A 22,293-nucleotide genomic window follows, 5' to 3' on the forward strand; every position below is an offset into this window, starting at 1 on the left:
CTACGATGAGGTTGGAAGAGATATTGTAAAGCTAAGTCAATAAATGTAGACAGTACATTACCTATTCAGTGGCTGAAAATTGACTTATTGACCTGAAGGAAAGGCTTTGAGATAATCAGAGTGAATGTGGAGGAAAAATTTTAAGAGATTTTAGATTTTGGAGAAAAGATGATGATAGATAAGGGAACAAAGACAAAAACAGTCCAACATCAGAATAATGATTGTCTCGGTAAATGGCCCAACAGCGGATCAGAAAAGTATTCAGAGACGTAATAGAAGAAAAATTTCCCAATGTGAGTGAAAAACTGAATTTAAAGATCCAAAGGCACACTGTGTACACCAGGAAAAGCTGATGTGTGTGTGATATTGGACATAGGCACATCCTGGTTAAGGTGTTGAATTTAAAGCTTAAAGAATTGTGCGGAAAAGGCAGGAAAATCAAGAAAGACACACCTAGGCTTGCCTCAGACTTTGTAGAAACATCTAATGTCTGAGAACAGTGGAACAGTATCTTCGAGAGAATGAAAATGTGAACACGAACATTACGTCCAGCGAAGCTGGCACTCAGGCATGAAAGCAACAGACATTCATCTGTAAACTCAAATGAACTTGGGAGCCTTCCTTGAAAAATGAAGTTAGTGAAATTTAACCAACCAGGATAGAAGTTTGAGGAAGCTGTGTTAAATGTCTTTTGAGGTTTCTGTCCATTTTATATTCAGAACTTTGGTTAAACAGTGGGAAGTTATGGTTGCAAAACAGATTGCAAATATTAAAACTTTAACAAAACAAAAATAGTAATAAAATCTGCAAAAATGGGGTGGGACTGAAAGGTAAGTGAAAGTAAGTTTTAACTTTATCTTTCTTGGTAGCGAGCCAATCCTGTGCAAAACTGAAACATGTAGTTTAAAAGGGTGAAAACCTATGAAAATATCTTTCACCATCTTTTCCTTAACCTTAGAGAGATCCGTAGGCAATTAATATATCATGTGGAGAAGAAGTAATTATTGAAAGTTGGCGTTCCTTTGGTTCTACTTCATTTTCTTCTAAGTTCAAATAAAATTGAGCCTTAAATTTGTATTTAAAAATAATTCATGGTCCTAGTGTTCTAAATTTCTCCCATCATCTGTCCTCCCATCCTTATGTATGTATAGGTTCTTAAAAAGACACATTAAAGAATAAGGTTTGCCAAATAATCAGTGGGAGAACCTGCTTATTTCTGAGTGATGGGATTTTGCATGATTTCTTTTCTCCTTCTTTATGCTACTCAATTTTTGCTTAAACTCTACAAAAAGCATGCATTTTTCATTTAAGTAAATGGAATGAGAGTGATACCAAATAAGAAAATCGCAGACATTCCAAACCAGGAATTTGTGGTCTGTCAAGAAAGACATTTCCATGTAGTCAAGTGCTAAAGTCAGTGCATAGTAGAGGGGATTGCAGAGATGGGAACGTCAGCTTAGCTTGCAGGGGCCATGGGAAGCACCGAGGAGGAAGGAACTTGTGCAGGGGGAGTGTAGAGGTGCAGGGGGAGTGTAGAGAAGCAGAGGAGGGGAGGGGGGCAGCCGGCACCACCGGGTCTCGTGGCATGGTTGGGAGCAGTGAGGGAGTCGTCTGACCGAGAAGGAGCTCAGTCAGGAGGGGGAAGGAAGGGGAGGGCAGAGGCAGAGTCCTGCCAGCTTGCCAAGGCCCTCGCACGCCAACTCAGAGTTTAGACTTTAGTCCGTGGATCTCAGTTGGAGACACAATGAAGTAAGTGAGGACAAGCACTAGGAAGGGAAGGTTGCCTGCTCAGGAATTTCAGGATCAAATTTTTAAAAGCACATTGGTCCAAACAGAAAAGTCTTTTTGGAGGATTTGGCCTGAGGGTGGCCAGTTTGGGGACCCTGCTGCAAATCATGGAATGCTGTCGAAGGGTTCTGAACCGGGCAGGGGGTGGGGGGTAGAGGATGGTGGACAAGAAATGGAAAACAACCTGTGGGCTGCGATCTTCTTGAAGGTCGTAATTGAGTATCTTTCAATTCAGTTTCATGGAGATGGGCAGGGTACCTGTTATAAAGAGCCAGTGTGGTGGTTTACCGAGTGCTTGAATGAATGTGTGAATAATGCATTTCTGAAGGATCAGTCCTAGTGTTTTGGAGGCTGGGTTGGGGAGGGCAGAAATGGATACCAGCTCTCTTCTCACCAGGAGGCTACTCCTCTGCTGGGAGGTGTGATGTAATCAAGATTCTGTTTGGGCAGGAGCAGGGGTGAAGGATGGGAAGAGGAGGTAGGAGACAGTGTAGAAGAAAGACCAGCTGGACTTCTTAGCACCTGATTGCATAAAGGGGAGGAGCTGGCTTTGCTTGCAGAGCCATTTGCAAAAAACAGCTCCAAGGTTTTAAGTCTGGGTAACTAGAAGATGGGGAGTTGGAGCTTCATTTTTATGTCTGTCAGGGCCGTGTTGCCTCATGGTTAGCAGCATGGACTTTGCAGCTGGTGTGAACCCAGCTCGACACTTACTCTGTAACATCGGGCGAGTTACTCAACATCGCAGTTTCCTCATGTGAAAAATGAGAGTAATAATAGTATCTCTGCCTCATAGGTTCGTGAGGACTGGAGGAGTGAATGTAACAAGTGCTTCGAATAGCAGCACTTGTGAAGCACTGCCCAGTAGTAAGAATCAAAGAGGTGACAGGTGTGACTGTGGTCATTGCCGACAGAGGGGGTTGGCTGGACTTGGATGTGGCAGAGCCTGGTAGATGGGAGATACCGAGCCAGAGCTGCCATGGCGAGGCCGGCCCATGCCTGGGACTTGGGAGTTGTCCCCGTGGAGTTTAGAATTGAAGGGTGACGTGAGTTCTCTGAAGTGTGCATGGAGACCAGCGGCCTGAGTCTGCTTGATGGAGCAGGTATAGTGACGGAGGGCAGGCACGCAGGCCGGGCCATGGAGACAGGACACGCAATCAGGAGCAGAAGTCAAGTCATTGGATGGGGGAGGAGAGACTGGACTCACTGGGAACGGGGACGTCCGTGCTGCCCTGCAATGAAGTGGAAGACGAAGCTGAGCAATGCCAACCCCTCCCAGATGTGTCCTGGGAGGAGAGGTGGGAACTGATCACTGCAGGGCCCTCGGTGCAGGGCTGTCTGGAGGGGACCCTGAGGTCAGGCTGGGGATGCTGCACCGTGTTCTGTGTGTGGGGGTGCCGTGCCCCCACCTCACATGCCCCCCAGCCCCTAAGTCTCCCCTGGCTCCCGTCCAGACTTGCCCCCTGTGCCGGTGCCCTCGGCCGTGTCTTCACACCAGGTTGAGGAGGGCACGGGCCGTGTCTTGATCCCTGTCCGTGGCGCTCAGACACTTCTTGGCCTTGGTCCCAGGGCTTGCGTAGGTTCCTCCTTCCCTTCCTGGTCTGTGATCCTGGCGGGACAGACGTCTGCTCTGGGTGCAGGCAGTGGGCTTGGCTGCAGGGAGGCTGCAGTGGGGCCGAGGGTCTGGGGGCTTGGGCTGTGCTTGGGGCTCCGAGGCTCCTTGTAGTCACCTGGGCAGGATGGGGGCGGAGCTGTGGGCGGTCCTCTCTGCTGGCTCTGGGGGCCACTCTCAGGTTTGTAGGCTCTTCTTTAAACCCCCTTGAGTGTACTTTCCATTTCATTGTTCATTTGGAGAAAATCATTCTCAGTAAACACATTCCCAAGTGCAGTGCTCAGTGTTTGTTTTTCTTGTACGTTCTTGGAGCCTGACTTTGCAGCTTAGAAAATTGTACAGATCTGTCTATAGCACATGGGGAACATTCCTCCAGATTTATTGGCAAAGGAGGTTGAAGCCCAGATTTGGGAGCCACAAACTAAATTTTAATCCCAGCCCTGGCTGTTTATTTTCTTGTAAGCAGATCTTTTTTTATCCCCCTTAGAAAAGGAATTCATCATTATTACAGAAGCATAAAGAAGGGAGGACAAGATCTGTCCAAAATGGACCACTTTTTGCATTTTTCTGTATTCTCTTCCTTCTCTATGCAAGTGTTTAAAAACTTGGGATAATTATTATTGTGTATATGGAGCTTTGTTATAATGTCGTAATTCTGAATTTTCTCAAGTTAGAAATTAATGGGAAACTTTGTTTTCAGTGGTTACATAACATTCCATCATTTAACTGTGCTGTAATCCAAACCATTCCCCTGCAGTTGGACATTAAAGTTGTTTGCAGCTTTTTATTTTCATAATAGCATGATGAACTAAGTCTGGCCTGTATATCTGGTGCATCCTTGCTATAGGTTTCTAGAAATAGAATTAGAGTGTCAACTGTCAGGGCCCCTGGTGTGTGCCGCCAGCTCACTCTCCGGAAGCAGGGTCCCTGTTTCCCCTCATGCACGGTGCACGACAGCCATTGTGTTACTCTGGTCTCAGCAGCACCGTTTTTTGGCAAAATCTTGGTCAGTGGGATAGGTAAGTGATTGTGTTTTGTTTCTCATCTCAGTTTGCCTCCCTTACTAGGGAAAAGTAAGCATTTTCCTTCATTTTTTGTAAAATTCTGAAAAACACAAGCAAGAAGTCATTCATCTAAGATCCTACCACTGACATTTTTAAAAATATATATTTTTTCTAAGTTAAGAAGTGAATGTCTAACCTAGTTTCTCTTGCCCTGCTGAGAGACACACGTGGTACCACACACGGCTTCCCTAGCCTGTCCTCGTGTTTGCAGGCATAAACACGCAGTGTCAACACACTTGTGTTTTTAAAGCCAAAATGGAAAGATGAGGTAATTGGTCTTTCCTAAAAACATACTTTATTAAGTATTTTGGAGGAACTCTTCATGTTTTTGGCCTTCTCTATTTCTTTTGTGAATTTTCATTTCATGTCCTTTACCCACTTTTCTATTGAGTGTTAGTGTTTTTTTCTTGTTTTCTATGAGAACATAGGTGAAGGTATTAGCTCTTTGTCTATTAAATACTATCACAGATTTTTTTCTTAGTTTGCCCTTTCCCTCTTATTTTTATTCGCTTTGACTTATGTACAGTGGCTTTAAGAATGCCTTTGTGCAGTCAATCTGTGATTTCTCTTTGATTTCTTCCTTTTCTTTTACTAAAGCTTAGGAAATCTTATTTCCCCACCCTGCGGCCAGTTAAATTGTCCCTCATTCAGCGAGATGGGAGAACTTAGTTCAAATAATTCAACAATGATGATGATAATAGCTAAGTCTTATGTAAACTGCTTACTACCGTCAGGTACTTTAATCCTCACAACAGCCTTTTGGAAGACCTGGGAAACCGAGGCAAAGAGAGGCTAAGTCACTTGCCCAAGATAAGTCAGCTTGTCACACGGAGTGAGGTTCAGACCAGGCGGTTTGGCCTCAGAGACTGGTCTTAATTTCAGGTCTGCGTGGACCCTTTCCGATCCCGGCTAGTCCTGCTTCCTCGCATGTGGCACCTCCCCACCAGAAAACAAAGAGCCGATTGCCCCTGTCTTCTTCCTCCCATTTCCTGAGAAGTCTGTTGCTTTGGCTCTCAGGTTGCTTTCCCCTCTGCCCCACCTGCGGCATCCGCTGCGGGCCTGTCCTCCCCAACCTGACCCCGGCCCCATGCCTCTGCACTGCCCGGTGCTTCTCTCTCGGTCTCTCTTTGTGTCACTCACACACACACACACACACACACACACACACATGCACACCCCTCTTCCCCAGCCCTCCTGTGTGTGCTGTGGACCCTGCTTCTCCAGCACTCCATCCACACCTCCTCGTCCAGCATGTCCCCCGTGCTCCTGAAACTCACTCTCCGATACTCACAGTAGGTGGCGATGCTTCTGACCACCAAGTCCCCGCTGGGTGCGGCCCTCCAGTGCCTGCCTTCTTGTGGCCTGTTATGCCATTCTAACCAGGTTGTGCTGAGAAGGCAGCCACGTCCAGAGTGACTCCTGCCCAGATCACCCTTCCTGGCTCCACTTGGGGCTGGTCCTTTATTTGTGGGTGACCCTGGAGGGACAGAAAGGTTCAAGTACTGGCTGTGTTGAAAAGCCTTTCTTGGCCCTTAAGTGGACAGAGTGAGGCAGGGGAGGGGCAGACTCTCCCCCTGCTCCCCCCCAGCAAAAGTTGGAAATTCACAGAGAGCAATACTTGAATAAATGTGGTTTGTATTTAATGTTTAACATTGGGTCGCATCTGATCATACGTCTTTAATGTGTCTATTTGGCATCAAACTTAAACGATTAGCATACGGTCCTGTAGGATAGGACTTTGTATGTTTAACTTACCATGTTTTAAAAATGCCTTCAGAATGAGAAAAAAGGTAATACATATTGGGAGAAAGAATAAAGGAGTGTAAAGAAGAAAGCAAAAATACCATAATCCCACCATATGTACACTTAAAATATCATTTTATTTCTAGTGTTCGTTTATTGTAGTGAGCATATTGCTTTGATGGAAACATGAGGCTTTCAGTACCCCAGACATGTAATGTGCAGGCATCTAAAACCTTTTATTTTTCTTCTGCTTTAAAGGGGCAGCATGGTGGAAGGAAGAAAAGGAGAAAGTATTAGTAGACATTAGAGATATGAGCTACTTAAAAAGGGAGTCCCCCTCCCCTTGGGCCTGTTAGTAGACCATGCCTAACATTTAAAAGAGGAAAAAACCCAAATTAAAAAAAATTTTATTTATATGTACATATATATGTATATGCATACATATTATATATAATGTATTTATGTCTCATGCTAAATTAAGTTTTTCAGAACCACATTAAAAAAACATCAAGCATATTCTTGGCATTATTTACTTGAAAAGCTTAAACTAGTTTGGAGCAGTCTCTGGAGTTTTGCCTGTTCTCCTAAAGTTCATCTATAAACAAATAAAAACATAAATACACAAATTACTCCTCAGTTGAGTTTTTACACGATTTTTCTTCAGTAGTAATTCATGTGAATTGCACATACCAAATAAACAGGTGAAGGTCGGAGGATTTATTGCTGCTGAGGTTAATGGCAAGCTGACCATAAATTACTAACAGATGTTTTTCCTTTTTAGCCCCTTAGAAATTTTATAGGCGACAATTTTTTTTTTCTTTTTGCAGAGGCTGAGGGGAGGTAGAGAAAGAAGGGAAATGAAAACAGACTAGAGATTGAGAAATGTATGTCTGTTTTCACTAGTGCTGGAATGTTCTGAATTCAGATGGAGTTGGTCTTCAAAAGTTAAAAGAAAAAACCATACACAGGTTTTATTTGTGTTAGTAAGTTGAAACCCTTACTAAAAGTTTTCTTTTTTCTCTTTAGCAGGAAGATCCTTATAGGAAGAAGAAGCTTCAGGAGAAAAAAGACGGAAACTTACAAAATTTAAATTGGAATAAAAATCGAGCATGTAGAAAAAACAAGAAAAGGGGTGCTGCCCAGGTCTTGAGGTGTGTGATTTTTACAGTCCCTTTAAATTTTTCATCTATTATTTACTCTATAATTTTACATTTAGCTATTATGTTTCCGTCTTATTTTTGTTACATTGGATACAGATAATATGAGAGTGTAGATGTTTGTGTTTTGAGATAAAGATATAGTCTTAAAAGTAACATATCTTCTGGTTATGTTTTTATTTATTTTGTTGAAAACCCCTTAAGATGAGCAAAATTTTAAAATTTTACTTAATAAAATGCAAAAAGCTATAGCAGGTTTTAGGGGAAAAGCAGAGCCATCCCTCCACACCAGGGGCGTTGGAGGAGCAGGTGGTAGAGGACCCCCGGGCACAGGCAGGCCCGCGGTCCCAGCTTGACCCTGACCGTCTGGGGTCCCGATAACGCAAGAGAATAGTCCCCACACATAGAATCTTTGCCCCAATCGATCGTCCAGCAGAAGGTAGGTTCTTCCGCTGTGGAAAGTGAGCTGCAGATACTGCGAGGTTTGCCTGAAGCCCCAGAGCTGGTCAGGGGCAGAGCCGGACATGACCCCAGGCAGTCAGGCAGCCTCCTTGGGAAACGTTGCTTCTTTTCTAACCTGTAAAATGAAGGTGCTGACGTGTTCGTGCGGATCCCATATGTCTGGGTTCCCAGAAGTAGCTCTCCAAGCCTAATTTTACATAAATTCTGCAGCTCGAGAATTTTTTCCCACCAGGTCAGTAGCGCATCCATTCTGACGCCACATACGGAGCGCCTCTGGCAGACTCGTGCCCCTGCGCCCTCCGCCCTGGTCCCTGGGGAGCCTCTCAGGTGGCTCTCGCGCTGACGAGCTCCCTGATTCCTGTCTCGAGTGGGCTTCGGAGCCTGTTTCCTCCCACCTTGCCCCTCCGTCCACACCGCTCCGGCTTTTCTTCCTTTGAGCGCTGGCATCTGGGGATTTCTCTTTCTTGTGAGCTCAGCTAGGTACTTAAATGTGTTGCTGTCAGCTTTGTTCTCTAGCAGTTCCAGATTTGCATGGGGAAGGGACTCCACCCTGCTGTAGTGGTTGCTCTTGTGGTTGGGAGGGAACTGTGGCAGAACCGCCCACGTGGTAGCCAGGACCCCCGCATGGGGGCACGTAACACACTGCTTACAGCGTCTGCCCCCTTTGCGATCAGGAGCTCGGACCCTGGGATTCAGCCCTGTAACACGCGCCCCACCCCCCTTCCCCGAATGTCCTGTTCTGCAGGAGGAGGGCCAGGCGACCCCAGGGGGTCTTCAAGCTCTAGTTCTGTGTCCTGCAATCAGCAAAATGCAAATAGGAAAAAAAGAAAGATACGCATTATTAGATTATTGATGGGTAATTATTAAATTATTAAATACTACTTACTAATGAGTAATTATTCTTATTTAGGCTAAATTATTTGAAAGCTGCAATGTGGTCTCCTATAGAAAGGAAAGTCACACCTTGTATCTTCATAAAAATTTGATGGACTTATGTGGTCACTTTAAAGTGGCATGTTTTTCTGATGTGGACATATAGAAAGATATAAAATTAGGGTGGAATTTCGCCAATTAAATGTTACAATATATTTTTGAAAGCAGATTTCTGACATGCTAAAGAAACAAATTACGTTGTTAAAGAATAACTTCCAAGTAGCTTGTAGGTAATCAGAATGTTTTGAGAACATGATGCTTACGTAGGTGGTGGTTGTTGGGTTGTCTGTTGCCGATCTCTCTCTATACTCTGTCTCTATACTCTTTACCCTGAGTGGTCACAAACCACTGAGACCATCGGCTTCATTTCACACCTGTCCTCCTACAGATGTGACATGAGGTACGGAAGTTGGACTGTGTGAAATAATCACCTAGGTCTTCACGTAGTGTTCTCTGACACATTTCCGTGTCCCCATTTACAAAGCTGTATTACAGGTTTTCCCTCAAGTTCATGGTCTTGTTAGAGAGATATAAGTGTTGGACTGTGAACTCCTTGGGGGAGGAGCTTCATTCTTCTTTGTAGACGCCACACCTTTCCTAACAGTACGTGGCTCATGGTCGTCACTCCACAAATGTTTGCTAAATGAATGAATGAGAATAGATTTCAGTTAACGCTCAGACCTTCCCCCAGACGCCAAGGAGCAGATTCATCTACTGAGAGTCATGTTTTACACGAAAACCAAGGAAGACATACAGAGAGTCATGGGTTCTGGTCCTGCATCTGCCACTTATCAGTTGACCTTGGGGGACTCATTTAACCTGTGGAGTTTTACTCCTCTCACTGTAAAATATGAAGAGATTAAATGAGCTCCAACTTAATTCTCATTCTAAAACAGCAAAATCTTGTTCTTCCTAATCTCTCTCCCTTACTTATCGTCTTCTCCCAGCAGACCCAGAGAGAAGAGGGCTCAAGTTGTCCCAGATTCACATTTTCACCTCTGCTAAGTCTCAAGGAAAGCAGGTATGTGTGTATGCACGATAAAATGCAGACATGATTTTTTTGTGGCTCTTCCAGGCCTTCGGAACAGAGTGAATTAAAGCTGGTGTGCAGTGAATTTGAAAGGTCTGAACTGAGCAGTGACATCGACTTAAGGAGCTGGTGTATCCAGGAAAACCCTGGGGAAGCGTGTAAAACAGATGCTGGCATTGGAAGCAGCTTACCTGCCTCGCAGGGAGAGGCAGGTATGGAACCGCATGGAGCTACAAAACAGTGCTTCTGTCGGGATTGTTGTTGATTGTTGTTTCCTCGGGGAAGTGCCCAGTGTGAGAGATTGTCACTTCACTCAAGCCTGAATGGAAAGCTGTCCAGATGAGACAGTAGGCTGCGATTCTTCTGAGCCCGGCCAGGCCCCTAGTGTTGCCCCTCCTACCTCCCACTCCTCTAAAATCTGGCCATTCTTGACTGTGTCATGCAGACGGCTGAGCAACAGTGGGTGCTTGCTCAAGACAGGACTCCCTTGGTGAAAGGGAGGGGTAGGGGAAAGCCAGGGGAGAACAGTGGCCGTTCTCACACCCCTGCGCCAGGTGCTTCCTGCAGAGCCAGGCTGCTGCTCCGCCGAGGGCTGCCGGCCAGTGACCTGGGGGCACCAGGGCTGGGTGCAGGGTTGGGGGGAGGGTGGCAGGAGAGGAAAGTACTAGGCGGGGTGTGTGGGGCACTGACATGCATGTTCCCAGACACGTGTGCGTTGTTTCTTGGTCTTTCTGGAGGTTCTTCCCACCCACACATAAATAATACTCTGAAACTCTCGGTGGACATTTAAAAACACTTTTTATTAGAGTCTAGTTGATTTACAGTGTTGTGTTAGTTTCAGGTGTACAGCAAGGTGAATCAGTCATACATCTATCTTGGTGGACATTTTAATACAAGAGAGAGAAATTGCCTACATGTCTCCAGTCCGAGAGAGTAGCCTTGATTTTCTTGAGAGAAGTACTTGTTATTTCCAGAACCACTTTCAGGTCGAGATTATCGTTGGTGTTGACTCTCTCAGGCCAGACCACGTTCACTGTCCGGCCCACGGCAGAGCCTGTGGGGCCCGTGGCTCACCCCCGCAGCTTCCTCAGCGCCCATCGTCAGTTTCGGGGAGCATCTTCCTTCTCGCTGGATGGGCAGAGGGAGCAGATCCTGAAGCTGAGCCTTGCCTTCTTCATAACTTGGCCTCTCTCCTTTTACTGGAAGTGGCATCAGGTTGAAAACTCTGTAAGCGAAACACGACTCCTCTCTCACTTCCCACAGAGGGTTACTTCCAGAAGCCGGGGAAGAAGCGCGGGGAGAAATCCTGCTCAGACTCCAGCTCGGACTGTGGCAGCTCCTCGGGCAGTGTGCGTGCCAGCCGGGGCAGCTGGGGCAGCTGGAGCAGTGCCAGCAGCTCTGACGGGGACAAGAAGCCCACGCTGGGCCCTCAGCACTTCCTGCCGCCTGGTGAGTCTGGGACTGAGGCCTCCTGGCCCTCCTGCCCCGGCGCCCAGAACAGGGGCCTGGTCTGCCTTCCAGTGCCGCCTGCCCGCCCGCAGTGGGCTCTGCATTCCTGTGCTTGCTTTGCTTTGCATTTTATCCACTTTCTTTTTCTTTCTTCCTTCCTTCCTCCCTCCATTATTATTATTATTTTTTTAAGTCTGTATCTTGGAAACAGTTCGAAGAACTTCCACGTTTATTTTTTCACTTGTACATTTTTTTGTTGTGGTAAAGTATACATAACACAAAATCTACTATTTTAACCATTTTTAAGTGTACAGTTCAGTGGCATTAAATACGTTCACATTGTTGTGCAGTCATCACCACCATCCATCTTTGGGCCTTTTTCCCCATCCCAAACAGAAACTCGGTACCCGTTAAAACGTAGCTCTCCCTTCCCCACCCCCTACAGCCCTGTGAACCTCTATTCTGCTTTCTGTCTATGAATTTGAATACTCTCGTATCTGGTAAGTGAAGTCATACAATACTTGTCCTTTGGTGACTGGCTTATTTCACTTAGCATGGTGTCTTCAAGGTTCATTCATGTTGTGACATGTCAGGATTTCCTTCCTTCTTAAAGGCTGAATAATATTCTGTTGTGTGTGGATAGACTGCATTTTATCTCTCTATTCATCTGTTGATGGACACTTGGGTTTTTCCACCTTTTGCGTCTTATGAATAATGTTGCTATGAACAGTGGTCATCCCTTGTTTTTGAAAAACTTAAAGATACAGGAAAGGTCGAAGAAGCATCTAGATTTCTGTCACCTAGAACTAATAACTCTTAATTTTGTCACACTCGCCCTCCTTTTTTTTAAGGGGTAATATTTTATAGTCTGTTCCGCTTCCTCCTGCTTGAGAGACTCACTGTCCGCTGTCATGGGCTTGCTGTGTCTTCTTTTAATCCATACTTTATTTTACATTCATATATCCATCAACAAAACAGAGCATTGTTTTTAACTTACATAACGGAGATCATGCTTCAGTAAGCATGCTGCGTCTTGCTGTTTCACTCAGCGTTGTTTTTTATACCTCCGTGTCTACATAAAGATTTAATTCACTCCTTTTCACCGTCATAGTCAACATAGTACAGGATAAGCTTTGTTATCAGGACAGGGGGGAGACAGGGGTTCCATTGGCGTCACCGTGGCGTCCATGGGACGCTCACTCTGTATGCAGGGCCATGGGGGGCGCTTCCCGTGCCTCCAAGGACCTGGGCTCAGAGGGGTCACGTGGCTTGTTGGACGCCCTGGGACCCTAACTCCCCCCGAGCCCAGCCCACTTCCCACTGCCTCCAGCTCCTTACAGCGGCCTCTGCTGTGTCTCCTGCCAGCAGTGATTACCTATATAGAAGCTCCTGTCTGGGAGACCTGGGCCCTGGCACCATAAAAACCTAGACAAATGCCCACTTGTGATTTCAGTCTGTTTCTCAGCCTTTTTCTCATTGTTGGCCCCTCCTGCAGGTGCCTTTTTAGACACTGTTTGGCTAATGACCCCACACTGACATACATGTACATCTGTTTATTGCTGTGTGCTGGAGAACGCATGAGGGCTTGGATGCAGGGTGGCTTGCGGTGTTTTGTTTGGTGGCGGGGATGGTCTTCTTGGCCACTGAAGGCAGTATGCCTGATGGTGCTAATGTGAGAGTTTTTAAAATTGGTGCTTAACATCAATAAAAAATAGAAGTGCAGCTCTCGCTTGGGGGATAAGGCCAACAGCAGGTGAATGAGAAAGGTGATTGATGGCCTTGCTTGTAACACAGGGCATAAGACTCAATCTAGTTATGTTCAGAGGTTGTATAATAAATATCAGGAAAATGTCCCCAGTATAATTTTTTTAAAGATGTATTTATTATGTACATATTTATTTTATTTATTTTTCGCTGCGTCAGGTCTTAGTTGTAGTATGCGGCATCTTTTGTTGTGGCGTGTGGGCTTCTCTCTAGTTGTGGCTTGCAGGTTTTCTCTCTCTAGTTGTGGCACACGGGTTCCCCAGCACGTGGGCTCTGTAGTTTGTAGCACGAGGGCTCTAGTTGAGGCTCATGAGCTCAGTAGTTGTGGCGTGCGGGCTTAGTTGCCCCGCGGCATGTGGGATGTTAGTTCCCTGACCAGGGATGGAACCCGTTTTCCCCTGCATTGTAAGGTGGATTCTTTACCACTGGACCACCAGGGAAGTCCCCCCCAATATAGTTAATTGTGTAAAAGATCAAAAACACAAAGTATTTTTGAAGTATCATCCCAGTTTTATACGTATTCATACGTAAAAGTTTTTTTAATTAAAAAATTGACTGAATATGTGAATATCAGTTAAAAGTGAAAAATAAATCACTCATAGGGGTTAACGATGTTAGCGATCTGCATCTTAACACAGGATATACACAGTTGAATTATGCTTATAAAAACTTGTGATCACCTTTTTGTTTTTATGCAGGAGACAGTGTTTCACAAAATGACTTTCCCTCTGAAGCTCCCATCTCCTTGAATCTTTCTCATAACATCTGCAATCCCACGTAAGTGTTTGGTTTTCCAGCTTTTACAGTATGTTTTAGGTACTGCTTTTTTCTTTCATTCCGTGTGTTTCTTCTTTGTACTTGGGTCTGCAGGCTAAAATAGGAAAACCTTTTTAAGGATGTGAGAAAGTAAAATCTGATTTTATTAATAATTCAGGGCGTACAGTCTTTCCAAGACAACACGCTTGTGTGGGAGCGTCTCTGGTATCGCTGGTCCTTTCAGTGATACGGCCGCGTTAGAAAAGATGTCACTCCTGAAAGTAGGAAGAACAGTAGTAACAGTAAGGATGGGAACCAGCTACTCTTTTCTAGGACTTGAAATAAAACTGAGCACTGATGATTCACAGAAGTTTGCAAGAACCTAGAAGACACTCACATGCTTACAGTTTCACCGTGTGATGATTTCTGCAGCATCGGACAAAATAAACAAGCACCGTTTACTGAGAGGGAGAAGAGGAGGGTATGTTAGAAGGAGAAGGTTTCAGAGTGAGGAGTGTGGTTAGGTTTTAGGCACCATGAGAGGACAGGGGGTGGTGTCATAAAAGTGGAATGGATGAGGAAAGCTTTATGCGAGCTCTTTCTGTTAGGGGTAGAGAGTAAACCAGGAGTGGGAGGTTGCTGCCAGCTGCTGGAAGGCAGATTGGAAACTGCAGACTACCTTAGTTAGCATTGTGCTGTTGGTGTTTGTTAAAACAAGACTTCCCTGGGGGCTTCCCTGGTGGCGCAGTGGTTAAGAATCCATCTGCCAGTGCAGGGGACACGGTTTGAGCCCTGGTCCAGGAAGATCCCACATGCCGTGGAGCAACTAAGCCCGTGTGCCACAACTACTGAGCCTGCAGTCTAGAGCCCACGAGCCACAACTACTGAAGCCCATGTGCCGCAACTACTGAAGCCCGCGCACTCTGGGGCCCACGTGCCGCAACTACTGAGCCTGTGTGCTGCAACTACTGAAGCCTGTGCACCTAGAGCCCATGCTCCACAACAAGAGAAGCTACCGCAATGAGAAGCACGTGCACCACAGCAAAGAGTAGCCCCCGCTCGCCACGACTAGAGAAAACCTGCGCAGAACAACAAAGACCCAATGCAGCCATAAATAAATAAATGAATGAATGAATACATACATACATACTCTTACACCAAAATAGAAGATTGAAGGTAGATGTTATTTAAAAAAAAAAAAAAGACTTCCCTGGATCTTGGGAATTTAATATTCCTCAGCCCTTTTTTGGGTGTATACCTTTATGTCTCTAGTATCTTTATGGCTTTTGAGGGGAAGAATTCATGTAAAAACGCAGTCAGACTGAGTTACAGAAATTCAGCATTTCCTTGTACAGAGAGGGTCAGTGGCTCCTCATCTTCTCGCTCTCCCTGCAGAGACGTGAGTAGCTTCCCCCGACACGCGGACGCCCCCTGTCCCAGCCTTCCTGCCGGGCCTGCGGCTGTTGAAGAAGATAAAGGTGAGGCGCGTTGCTCTTGCTCCGGACACCGGCCAGGTGTCCATGTCGCGCTGCTGGCCGGGGAGCTTGAGGACAGACAGAGCTGGCTTGTCTGTGCCCCGGCTCTCAAGCATCAGGAAGGCCCCTGCCCTCTGCCCTGGTGTCCTCGGGGCCCCTGGCCTCGGCTGCCCCTTCTGCACGGACCCTGAGCTCCCTCCTAGGACACAAGGCACAGGTGGCCTGTGGCCCCGGAGCAAGGTGGGGCCCCTTTACAGGGATTGCCTCTGCCTTTAGTTCCCTTTCCCATCTAAGATGGCAGAAAAGCGGGGAGCAGAAGGATGGTCCGGGGCCCCGATTAGCCGACTTCCACCTCCTGTGTCTCTGCCTGTCCCCCGTCCCCACCCCTCCCCCTTGTCTCAGAAGCCTGTCCACTGATCCAGCCTCCCTCCTGCACCAGTGCTGAGGCCAAGCGCTGAGCTTCTGCGGCCTCAGCCAGGCAGGGACAGTGGCCCAGGAGCCTGGACACGGGGCCCAGGGAGGGAAGCCGCTCCGCCCAGGGTCTGTCCCGGAGGTTAACTCCAGGCCCCCTCTCTTTCCTTCTCCTTCCCTTCACCTCTCTCGCCCTCGTGTCTCCTCTTTTCTCCTCGCGCCTCCTTCCTGCCTAACCAGGCTCAGGGATGGTGGCAGGATAAGCCTGGTTGTCACCCTCTGTGGCACCGTCGAGATCTTGCTTTTGCTTATGTGAACTGTGCTGGACTAAAGGCTGCCAAGCACAGTGGAGCACTTTTACTTTGAAGGCAGGAGGCTTCCAGCTCTGTGGTTACAGAGAGATTATCTGCTGTCAGATTATCAACAGAAATAAACTATTTGTGAGTTGGATCTGCTTACTGGTCCAATAAAAATAAGTGTTTTTGATGAAAAAATACTCTTAAATTCAGTAATTTGCTTAGGCAAGATTTAGGGAGGTTTAGAAGGGCACCGCCTTTTCTCTTTGAGGTGATAGAGGGGAAAGAGGATTTAATTATCGGTGAGGAAGAAGAAAACCTGTGTCAAAACAGGTACGCCTGACATGTTCTCCTGTCTGTTTTTGTCGTCAGTTGGAGAACTGTATGTCATCTAGTGTCTTATCCATGTTGTGTGTATGTGTTTCAGGTGCCTTTTTACCTCGTCTTTGTTAATAATCTGCAGTTACTTTTTGATGACCCGTTACAATCCCTGTTGAGGCCCTAAAGTCACTGCAGAAACAGCCCTTGTTCACGGTCACTGTCCACAGGGCCTGTGCGTCCCCTTCCTCTACCCGCACCTCCCTCACGCGCCCAGCCTCAGTCCTCCCACCTGCTGTTACGTCACCTCTGGGCCCCCTCCCCCTGCGCTGCGCCCTCCTTGCAGAGCCACGGGCGTGGTTTTGCCCAGCTCTCCAGCTTCTCTGCCCCGTGCCGTGCAGATGAGCAAGACCGGAGAGCAGCACACACAGCCGGCCGGCTGCCAGCCTCCCGGCAGCTGCGGCGCCCCCGTGCCCACCTGTCAGTCCTCTGCCTGGTTCTCTTAGCTGATGCTTCCTGTTTCCTGGGGAGGAGAGAGGCTCCGCCTGCCCCGTCCTCCGCCCGCCACCCCCGCTGCCCTCCTGCTGCGGCCCGTGGGTTGTCAGGCTGCCCTCCTCTGCGGGGTCCCGCTCCGGCTCGGCGCCGGCGCCAGGTTTTCTCTAACGGGTCGTCCACAGCAGGATACGTACATACCGTGAGACCTCCCATCCCGTCCTTAACACAGAAGCAGCCAGACTCTCTCCCTTGACCCCCCCTCATCTGGCTGCTTCTGTGCCCACTTCTCTGGGAGAGCTGCTTGGGGGAGCCGTCTGCCTGCTGCTTAGATTCCTTTCCTCCTGTTCTCCCTGAAACCGCTGGGGCTGGCTGTGCCGTGACACCTGAGCAGTGTCTGCGGGGCCCCAGTGATCTCCGTGGCCGGGGCCCCATACTCCGGCCTCCTGAGACCTTCTGCTCGGGCTGTGACCTCGGGGGTCCCGGTGCAGTTCCCCTCGGCTCCCCCAGCTCTCATGCTCATCTGGCTCACGCTCTCCTGGTGGTCCGTCCACCTCCAGTCCCCCGACAGCTCCCACTTCTGCACAGCCAGCTGCCATTGCCATCTGTCCTCAGGTCTGCACCGGTGTCCCGTCCCGAACGCTCACCTCCCCAGCCCTACTCCTCACACCGCCTCCCACTCGGGCTTTCTTGTTGCTCAGGCCAGAAGTCTGGGCGTCATCCCGGACTCTTTTCCTCATCCCCACACGGGATCTGTTGTCTCACTCTCTGCCTCTGCCTTCCAAACAGACCCAGAATCTGATCACTTCTCCCCATGGCCACCATTCTTTCTCACTGCAGCCTCCCAACAGGTCTCTCTACTTCTCACCTCACCTCACTATCTCATTGACTTTTATTTTCTTTATTTTTGGGATATAAACGATACATAACATTATATTAGTTTCAGGGGTATAACTAATGTAATGATGCATCATATGTACGTGTTGCAAAACGATCACCACAGTAAGTCTGGTGAACATCCGCCACCACCTTACCGTCTCTTTTCAGCACAGCAGCCAGAGGGATGATATTGAGCGTGAGTCAGATCACATCACTGTCGAGACCGGGGAAGGGTCTGAGGCGTTTACCCTACTTATTACGAGCTAACAAGTTAGCCTGCCACGATTTTGTAGCTGCTGCCAGAGGACAAGAGACTCCTGGGTCAGAGAATAGGACGCTTAGCACAGCAAGCAGCCTGAGCATCTTGTAAGCACACCTCCTTCAGGCCCCCAGTCTCTTGGGGGCAATGCAGGGGCGCCCAGGTGGTCGTCTGCACCTGCAGTGGTCAGTGGTTGGAAAGGCTCCTTTCCGTTACAGGAAAGGAGCCCTGAGCTTAGGGAGCCTAAGGTTTTTGTTCTGTTTGGTTGTTTTAATAATAGGCAGGAGACATTATCTTTATTATGTTGGACGAAGCAAACTTGCCCGTTGCTCTAGGGGGAGACCCTGTCTCCATCTCTGAGGCTTTGTTTAGCAAATATCCTTGGAAAGATAGGTCAGAACGTGGGCAGTCAGAGCATCCATTCCAGGAAGCAAAGAAACGTGAGAACCACAGAGATTGTCTCGAAGCAGCATACACACCCCTCATTTCTGTGCGGTCTTGGCTTCTGGTCCATTTGTTCACGAGCACCTGAATGCAGAGGCGGTTCTTGGTTGATCTGATCTTAATTGGCTCATGCAGCCTCTGGTTCCAGCGATTCTCAACAGGACTTTCGTGGCAGGATGCCCTGCCCTGCAGGACTGACCGTAGGATCCCTGCCCAGCCACTGAGCGAGGTCCCAAACACCAGGGCGGCCTTAGGAGGTGGACCTTGTCCTTGAGAGACCCCCACAGCTATGACAGCTACGTGGTCTCTGGTGGTGTTTCTTTAAACGCTTGAGGGTCTCTCTGACCACTGTGAGCTACAGGTCTCCGGGTCTCCAGGCGGGTGATTGCCGCCGGCCCCCACACGGGGGTGCAGCCCTGGGGGTGCACACGCTGCCTGGAAAGCGAGAGTTGTGTCCACGTATTCCTGTCCATGTATTCCCCCCATCCCCGTGTGGCCTGGTTGGCTGGTAGACCTTCGGGTTCCCAGTGCATTTCGAATAGTTGAGTCTGTTCTTTCTTTGTGGAGTTCCTGCCCGTGTGCAGATGGCCAGTCCCTTTAATCCATGCCATCAACCAATGGCGTCCATCCGTGCATCCCACGAATGAGCAACGGCTGTGGCAGTGAAGGTGGAGACAAGCAGAGGTGCTGCAGGTGTTTGCTGGGAGGAGCAGGAGCCGGGCGTCCCCTGGAAAGGTTTAGGGGGACGGTGTTCAAACTGAGGTCAGGACCATATGGCCGTGTTGGCACACCCAGCAGGCAGGCGCTTCCACGGCTTGGGAGCGCCGAGCCAGGACAGGGTCCCTCCCGAGGAAGGCTCGGGGGCAGTTGTGGAAAACAGGGCTCACTCACGTCACTCCACACCCCGTACCTGCAGGGTGCAGGGTGTTCCCTCCCCTGGTGCTGAGGTTGGCCCCCTCCACTGCCACAGAATCCTTGTGTCTCATCCCTGGGGCTGTAACAGCACCGTTTTCCCAGCTTCTTACTTCTTTTGTTTGTTGTTTGTCTCCGCTCACTTGAATGTCAACGTGTTCACTGCTGTGTCCTGGGAATCCTGACGGGGCTTTGCAGGAAGCAGGCAGGCCCTGCAGTGCTTGTTGAGTCACTACCATGATCTCGTAATCCGGGCCAGGAGATGGTTGTGTCCCGTCTGAAGTGCAGGTCAAAGCAGCGCGCGGCCCTTGCACTTTACAGACCGCAGGGCTCTTGCGGTGGGGAAGTCGCGCGGGTGATACGGGCTGGGGGCGGGGCTTCCTGGAGGGAGGAGAAGTCGAGCTGGTCCTGCAGGAAGGGTGGCCGAGGGCTGCATGAGAAGGAGGGGGGCTGAGAGGCCTGTTCTCTTCCGCAGGTCTCTACCCCCCGGGGGACCTGTGGCCCGCACAGCCCGTGTGTGTGACCAGCGGCTTCGGCTGCGCCCTGGAGAGCAGCGGGCCGGCCGTGCTGCCCGCGCCCGCCCCGGTGCACAGCAGGTATGCGCTCCATCCCGACGACGGCAGCGGCGGCCAGGTCTGGGCTTCCTCCCCAGCTCCTGAGCTGGGTGTTGCCAGCTGCCTTTTGGAGTTGAGCTGTGATGTCTGAAAAATTACAAGCCAGGAATTGAGAGAAACGGGGAAGGAAAAAAGTAACACAGCCGGTGACCACGTCACTGTTTGCCTTTTTAAAATGAAAAGATGAGCTATTCATATATTAGAGGCAAAACTGAAAAAACAAAAACAGTCCCTCATAATTCCTGCCCGCTAACAGAACAAAAATTTCCATTTTTCCTTGGCATTAATCTTGAACACATTTAAAATTTTTAAAGATCGAATAATTTGAGTATCGAAAAATAGTTCCACAGTGGAACTATTTTTATTCATTATTTTTATACATTACAAAATGATCACCATGTAAGTCTAGTCACCAACTCTCACCACACAGAGTATTACAGTGTGATTAACTTATGTTTCCTATGCTGTACATTAATTACATCCCCATCGAAAGGAAGTGGGCATCCAGTCCAAGCCATCCATCCTGCAGTGCTGTGTCATTGGTGATGAGTGTTGAGTTAGTAAGTCTTTGATTCTGTGACAATAAAGTACTTCTTTTATTTTCCAGAGTTGAGGAATTAGCAGCGATGAGGATGCTGGGCAATAACATCGTACTCCTCTTTCTTTCCTTGATCTGTTGACATCCTGTTTCTGAAACTAGACCCCTTGTTTTTTGTAGCAGTTTCATTGATTGGAATGCAGCGTGTGAAGGCCAGTTTCCCAGTGTGTACTGCCCCCTGGAATTGAACGACTACAATGCCTTTCCAGAAGGTAAAAGCTGTTTGGACAATCCTAATGCCATTCTTTTTTTTTTTTGGTTGTGTTGGGTCTTAGTTGCAGCCCGCGGGATCTTTCATTGCAGCGCACGGGCTTCTCTCTAGTTGTGGCATGCGGATTTTCTCTCTCTAGTTGTGGCGCGGGCTCCAGGGTGCGTGAGCTCTGTAGTTTGCGGCACACAGGCTCTCTTGTTGAGGCACAAGAGTTCAGTAGTTGTGGCACGCGGGCTTAGTTGCCCCGTGGCATGTGGGATCTTAGTTCCCTGACCAGGGATCGAGCATGCATCCCCTGCATTGGAAGGTGGATTCTTTACCACTGGACCACCAGGGAAGTCCCCCAGTGCCATTCTTTTATTCTCAGAAAGTCAAAGCAGGAAGGGTGTGTGGACTCAAGGCACTTACTGCAAAGAATGTGCCTTTTAGAATGATCTTCCAGGAGGCTGCTGAGTCAGTCCTTCATGTGGGTCCAGCATGCCTGCCATATGTAATTTTATATGGCCTCAAAAAGCCCTCTAAACCCGGGTGTCTGGGGACTTGTACAAATAACCCTAATCTATTTAGTCCTTCAAATTATGTAGAACGGGGTTATTTGGATCTATGTGGACCTAAACTGTGGATTATCCATTGGATTATCCATTGGGAGGCTGGGGTTAGTTACTCTTTTTAGGGAAACAAGTCCCAGGTGAGGTAGAATCATTTACCTGCTTGTTCCTCACATGTCCTGACACTTATGCCCCTGGATGGTGCTGCAGAAGGAAGGGAAGGAGTTTGAAGGGGAAATTGTGAAAAATTGCAGATTCTGGGCCCAAATATAAGTACAAGATGCTTGTACTTATCTGGGTTTTGATATATGCAGTGCTCTATGATAATCACAAGGGGGTGCTGTGGTAACTTTCTTCCTGCCTGTGAGACTGTGTTTATACCTTCTTACTGCTGTCGGAGAAGTGCTTGGTTTCCTATTGCTTTATCAATGCATATGGTGTATGTGGAGATGGCCGACATTGGCATGACAGGCAATAAAAGAAAATTTTAAGGACTGGTAAAAACCTTGACACTATTCAAATCTATGGTAGTATTTACTACTATGAAAGTATAGCAGTATTTTAGTGTATTCTGTGTATTAGAAAGAGTCGCATCAAATTATCAAATAAAAAAAATTAAGCCCAGAGGAAGAACTTCCTGAGGGCCTCCCAGGTGATATGTCTCATGGAGTAATTATTTTATGTTCATCTTTAACTTGTCAATATAGTAAGGCCTTGAGAGCTTTTTCTGAGAGTGAGAATTCCATTCTCTCCAGAAAAATGTTCACCTCTGTCGATGTCTCCCATTCTTTGTAGAAAACATTAACTACCCCAATGGCTTCCCCTGTCCTGCCGAAGTTCAGACAGACTTCATTGACCACAGCTCCCAGTCTGCCTGGAACAGCCCCCCAAACGTGCCGACCGCCTGGGGACACGCCGGCCTCATCAGCTCTCCGGTCAGTGCCGCCCCGTCCTGCTGTGCCCGGGTTCTTTCTAGTGCCTGCCTCATCCTGGTCTCTCTGTAGCTTTAGGGTTGGGTTCAGATCAGCCAGAGCCCGGCTTGTTCCCCTTAGGTCACCAGCCGCCCTCTGCAGGGGCCTCA

The 22,293-nt window shown here is 48.1% G+C and overlaps 2 protein-coding genes across 10 annotated transcripts in view; one reads left to right on the forward strand and one right to left on the reverse strand.

Moving 5' to 3' along the window:
- TIGD4 (tigger transposable element derived 4) overlaps nt 1-20,222 on the reverse strand; it is an 827,821-nt gene extending 807,599 nt beyond the window's left edge. Inside the window, exon 1 of the mRNA XM_082463546.1 lies at nt 20,212-20,222. The gene's annotated coding sequence lies outside the window, so the exon portion shown is untranslated. The remainder of the gene's footprint in view (nt 1-20,211) is intronic.
- Nucleotides 1-22,293, forward strand: part of TMEM131L (transmembrane 131 like) — a 158,243-nt gene that overhangs the window by 134,303 nt on the left and 1,647 nt on the right. For 4 of the 9 annotated variants that reach the window (XM_082463494.1, XM_082463498.1, XM_082463500.1 and 1 more), the window contains 8 exons: nt 7,231-7,355; nt 9,832-9,998; nt 11,050-11,235; nt 13,698-13,776; nt 15,151-15,233; nt 19,717-19,837; nt 20,574-20,665; nt 22,008-22,147. In XM_082463494.1, coding sequence (XP_082319620.1) covers nt 7,231-7,355; nt 9,832-9,998; nt 11,050-11,235; nt 13,698-13,776; nt 15,151-15,233; nt 19,717-19,837; nt 20,574-20,665; nt 22,008-22,147 — 993 coding nt within the window. Of the gene's footprint in view, nt 1-7,230; nt 7,356-9,831; nt 9,999-11,049; nt 11,236-13,697; nt 13,777-15,150; nt 15,234-19,716; nt 19,838-20,573; nt 20,666-22,007; nt 22,148-22,293 lie in introns of those variants that run through there. The other 5 variants (XM_082463496.1, XM_082463497.1, XM_082463495.1 and 2 more) reach the window with 5 other exon arrangements.

Source organism: Balaenoptera physalus, assembly GCF_965194825.1.
Source record: "Balaenoptera physalus genome assembly, chromosome: 5".
NCBI classification, from domain to species: Eukaryota; Metazoa; Chordata; class Mammalia; order Artiodactyla; family Balaenopteridae; genus Balaenoptera; species Balaenoptera physalus.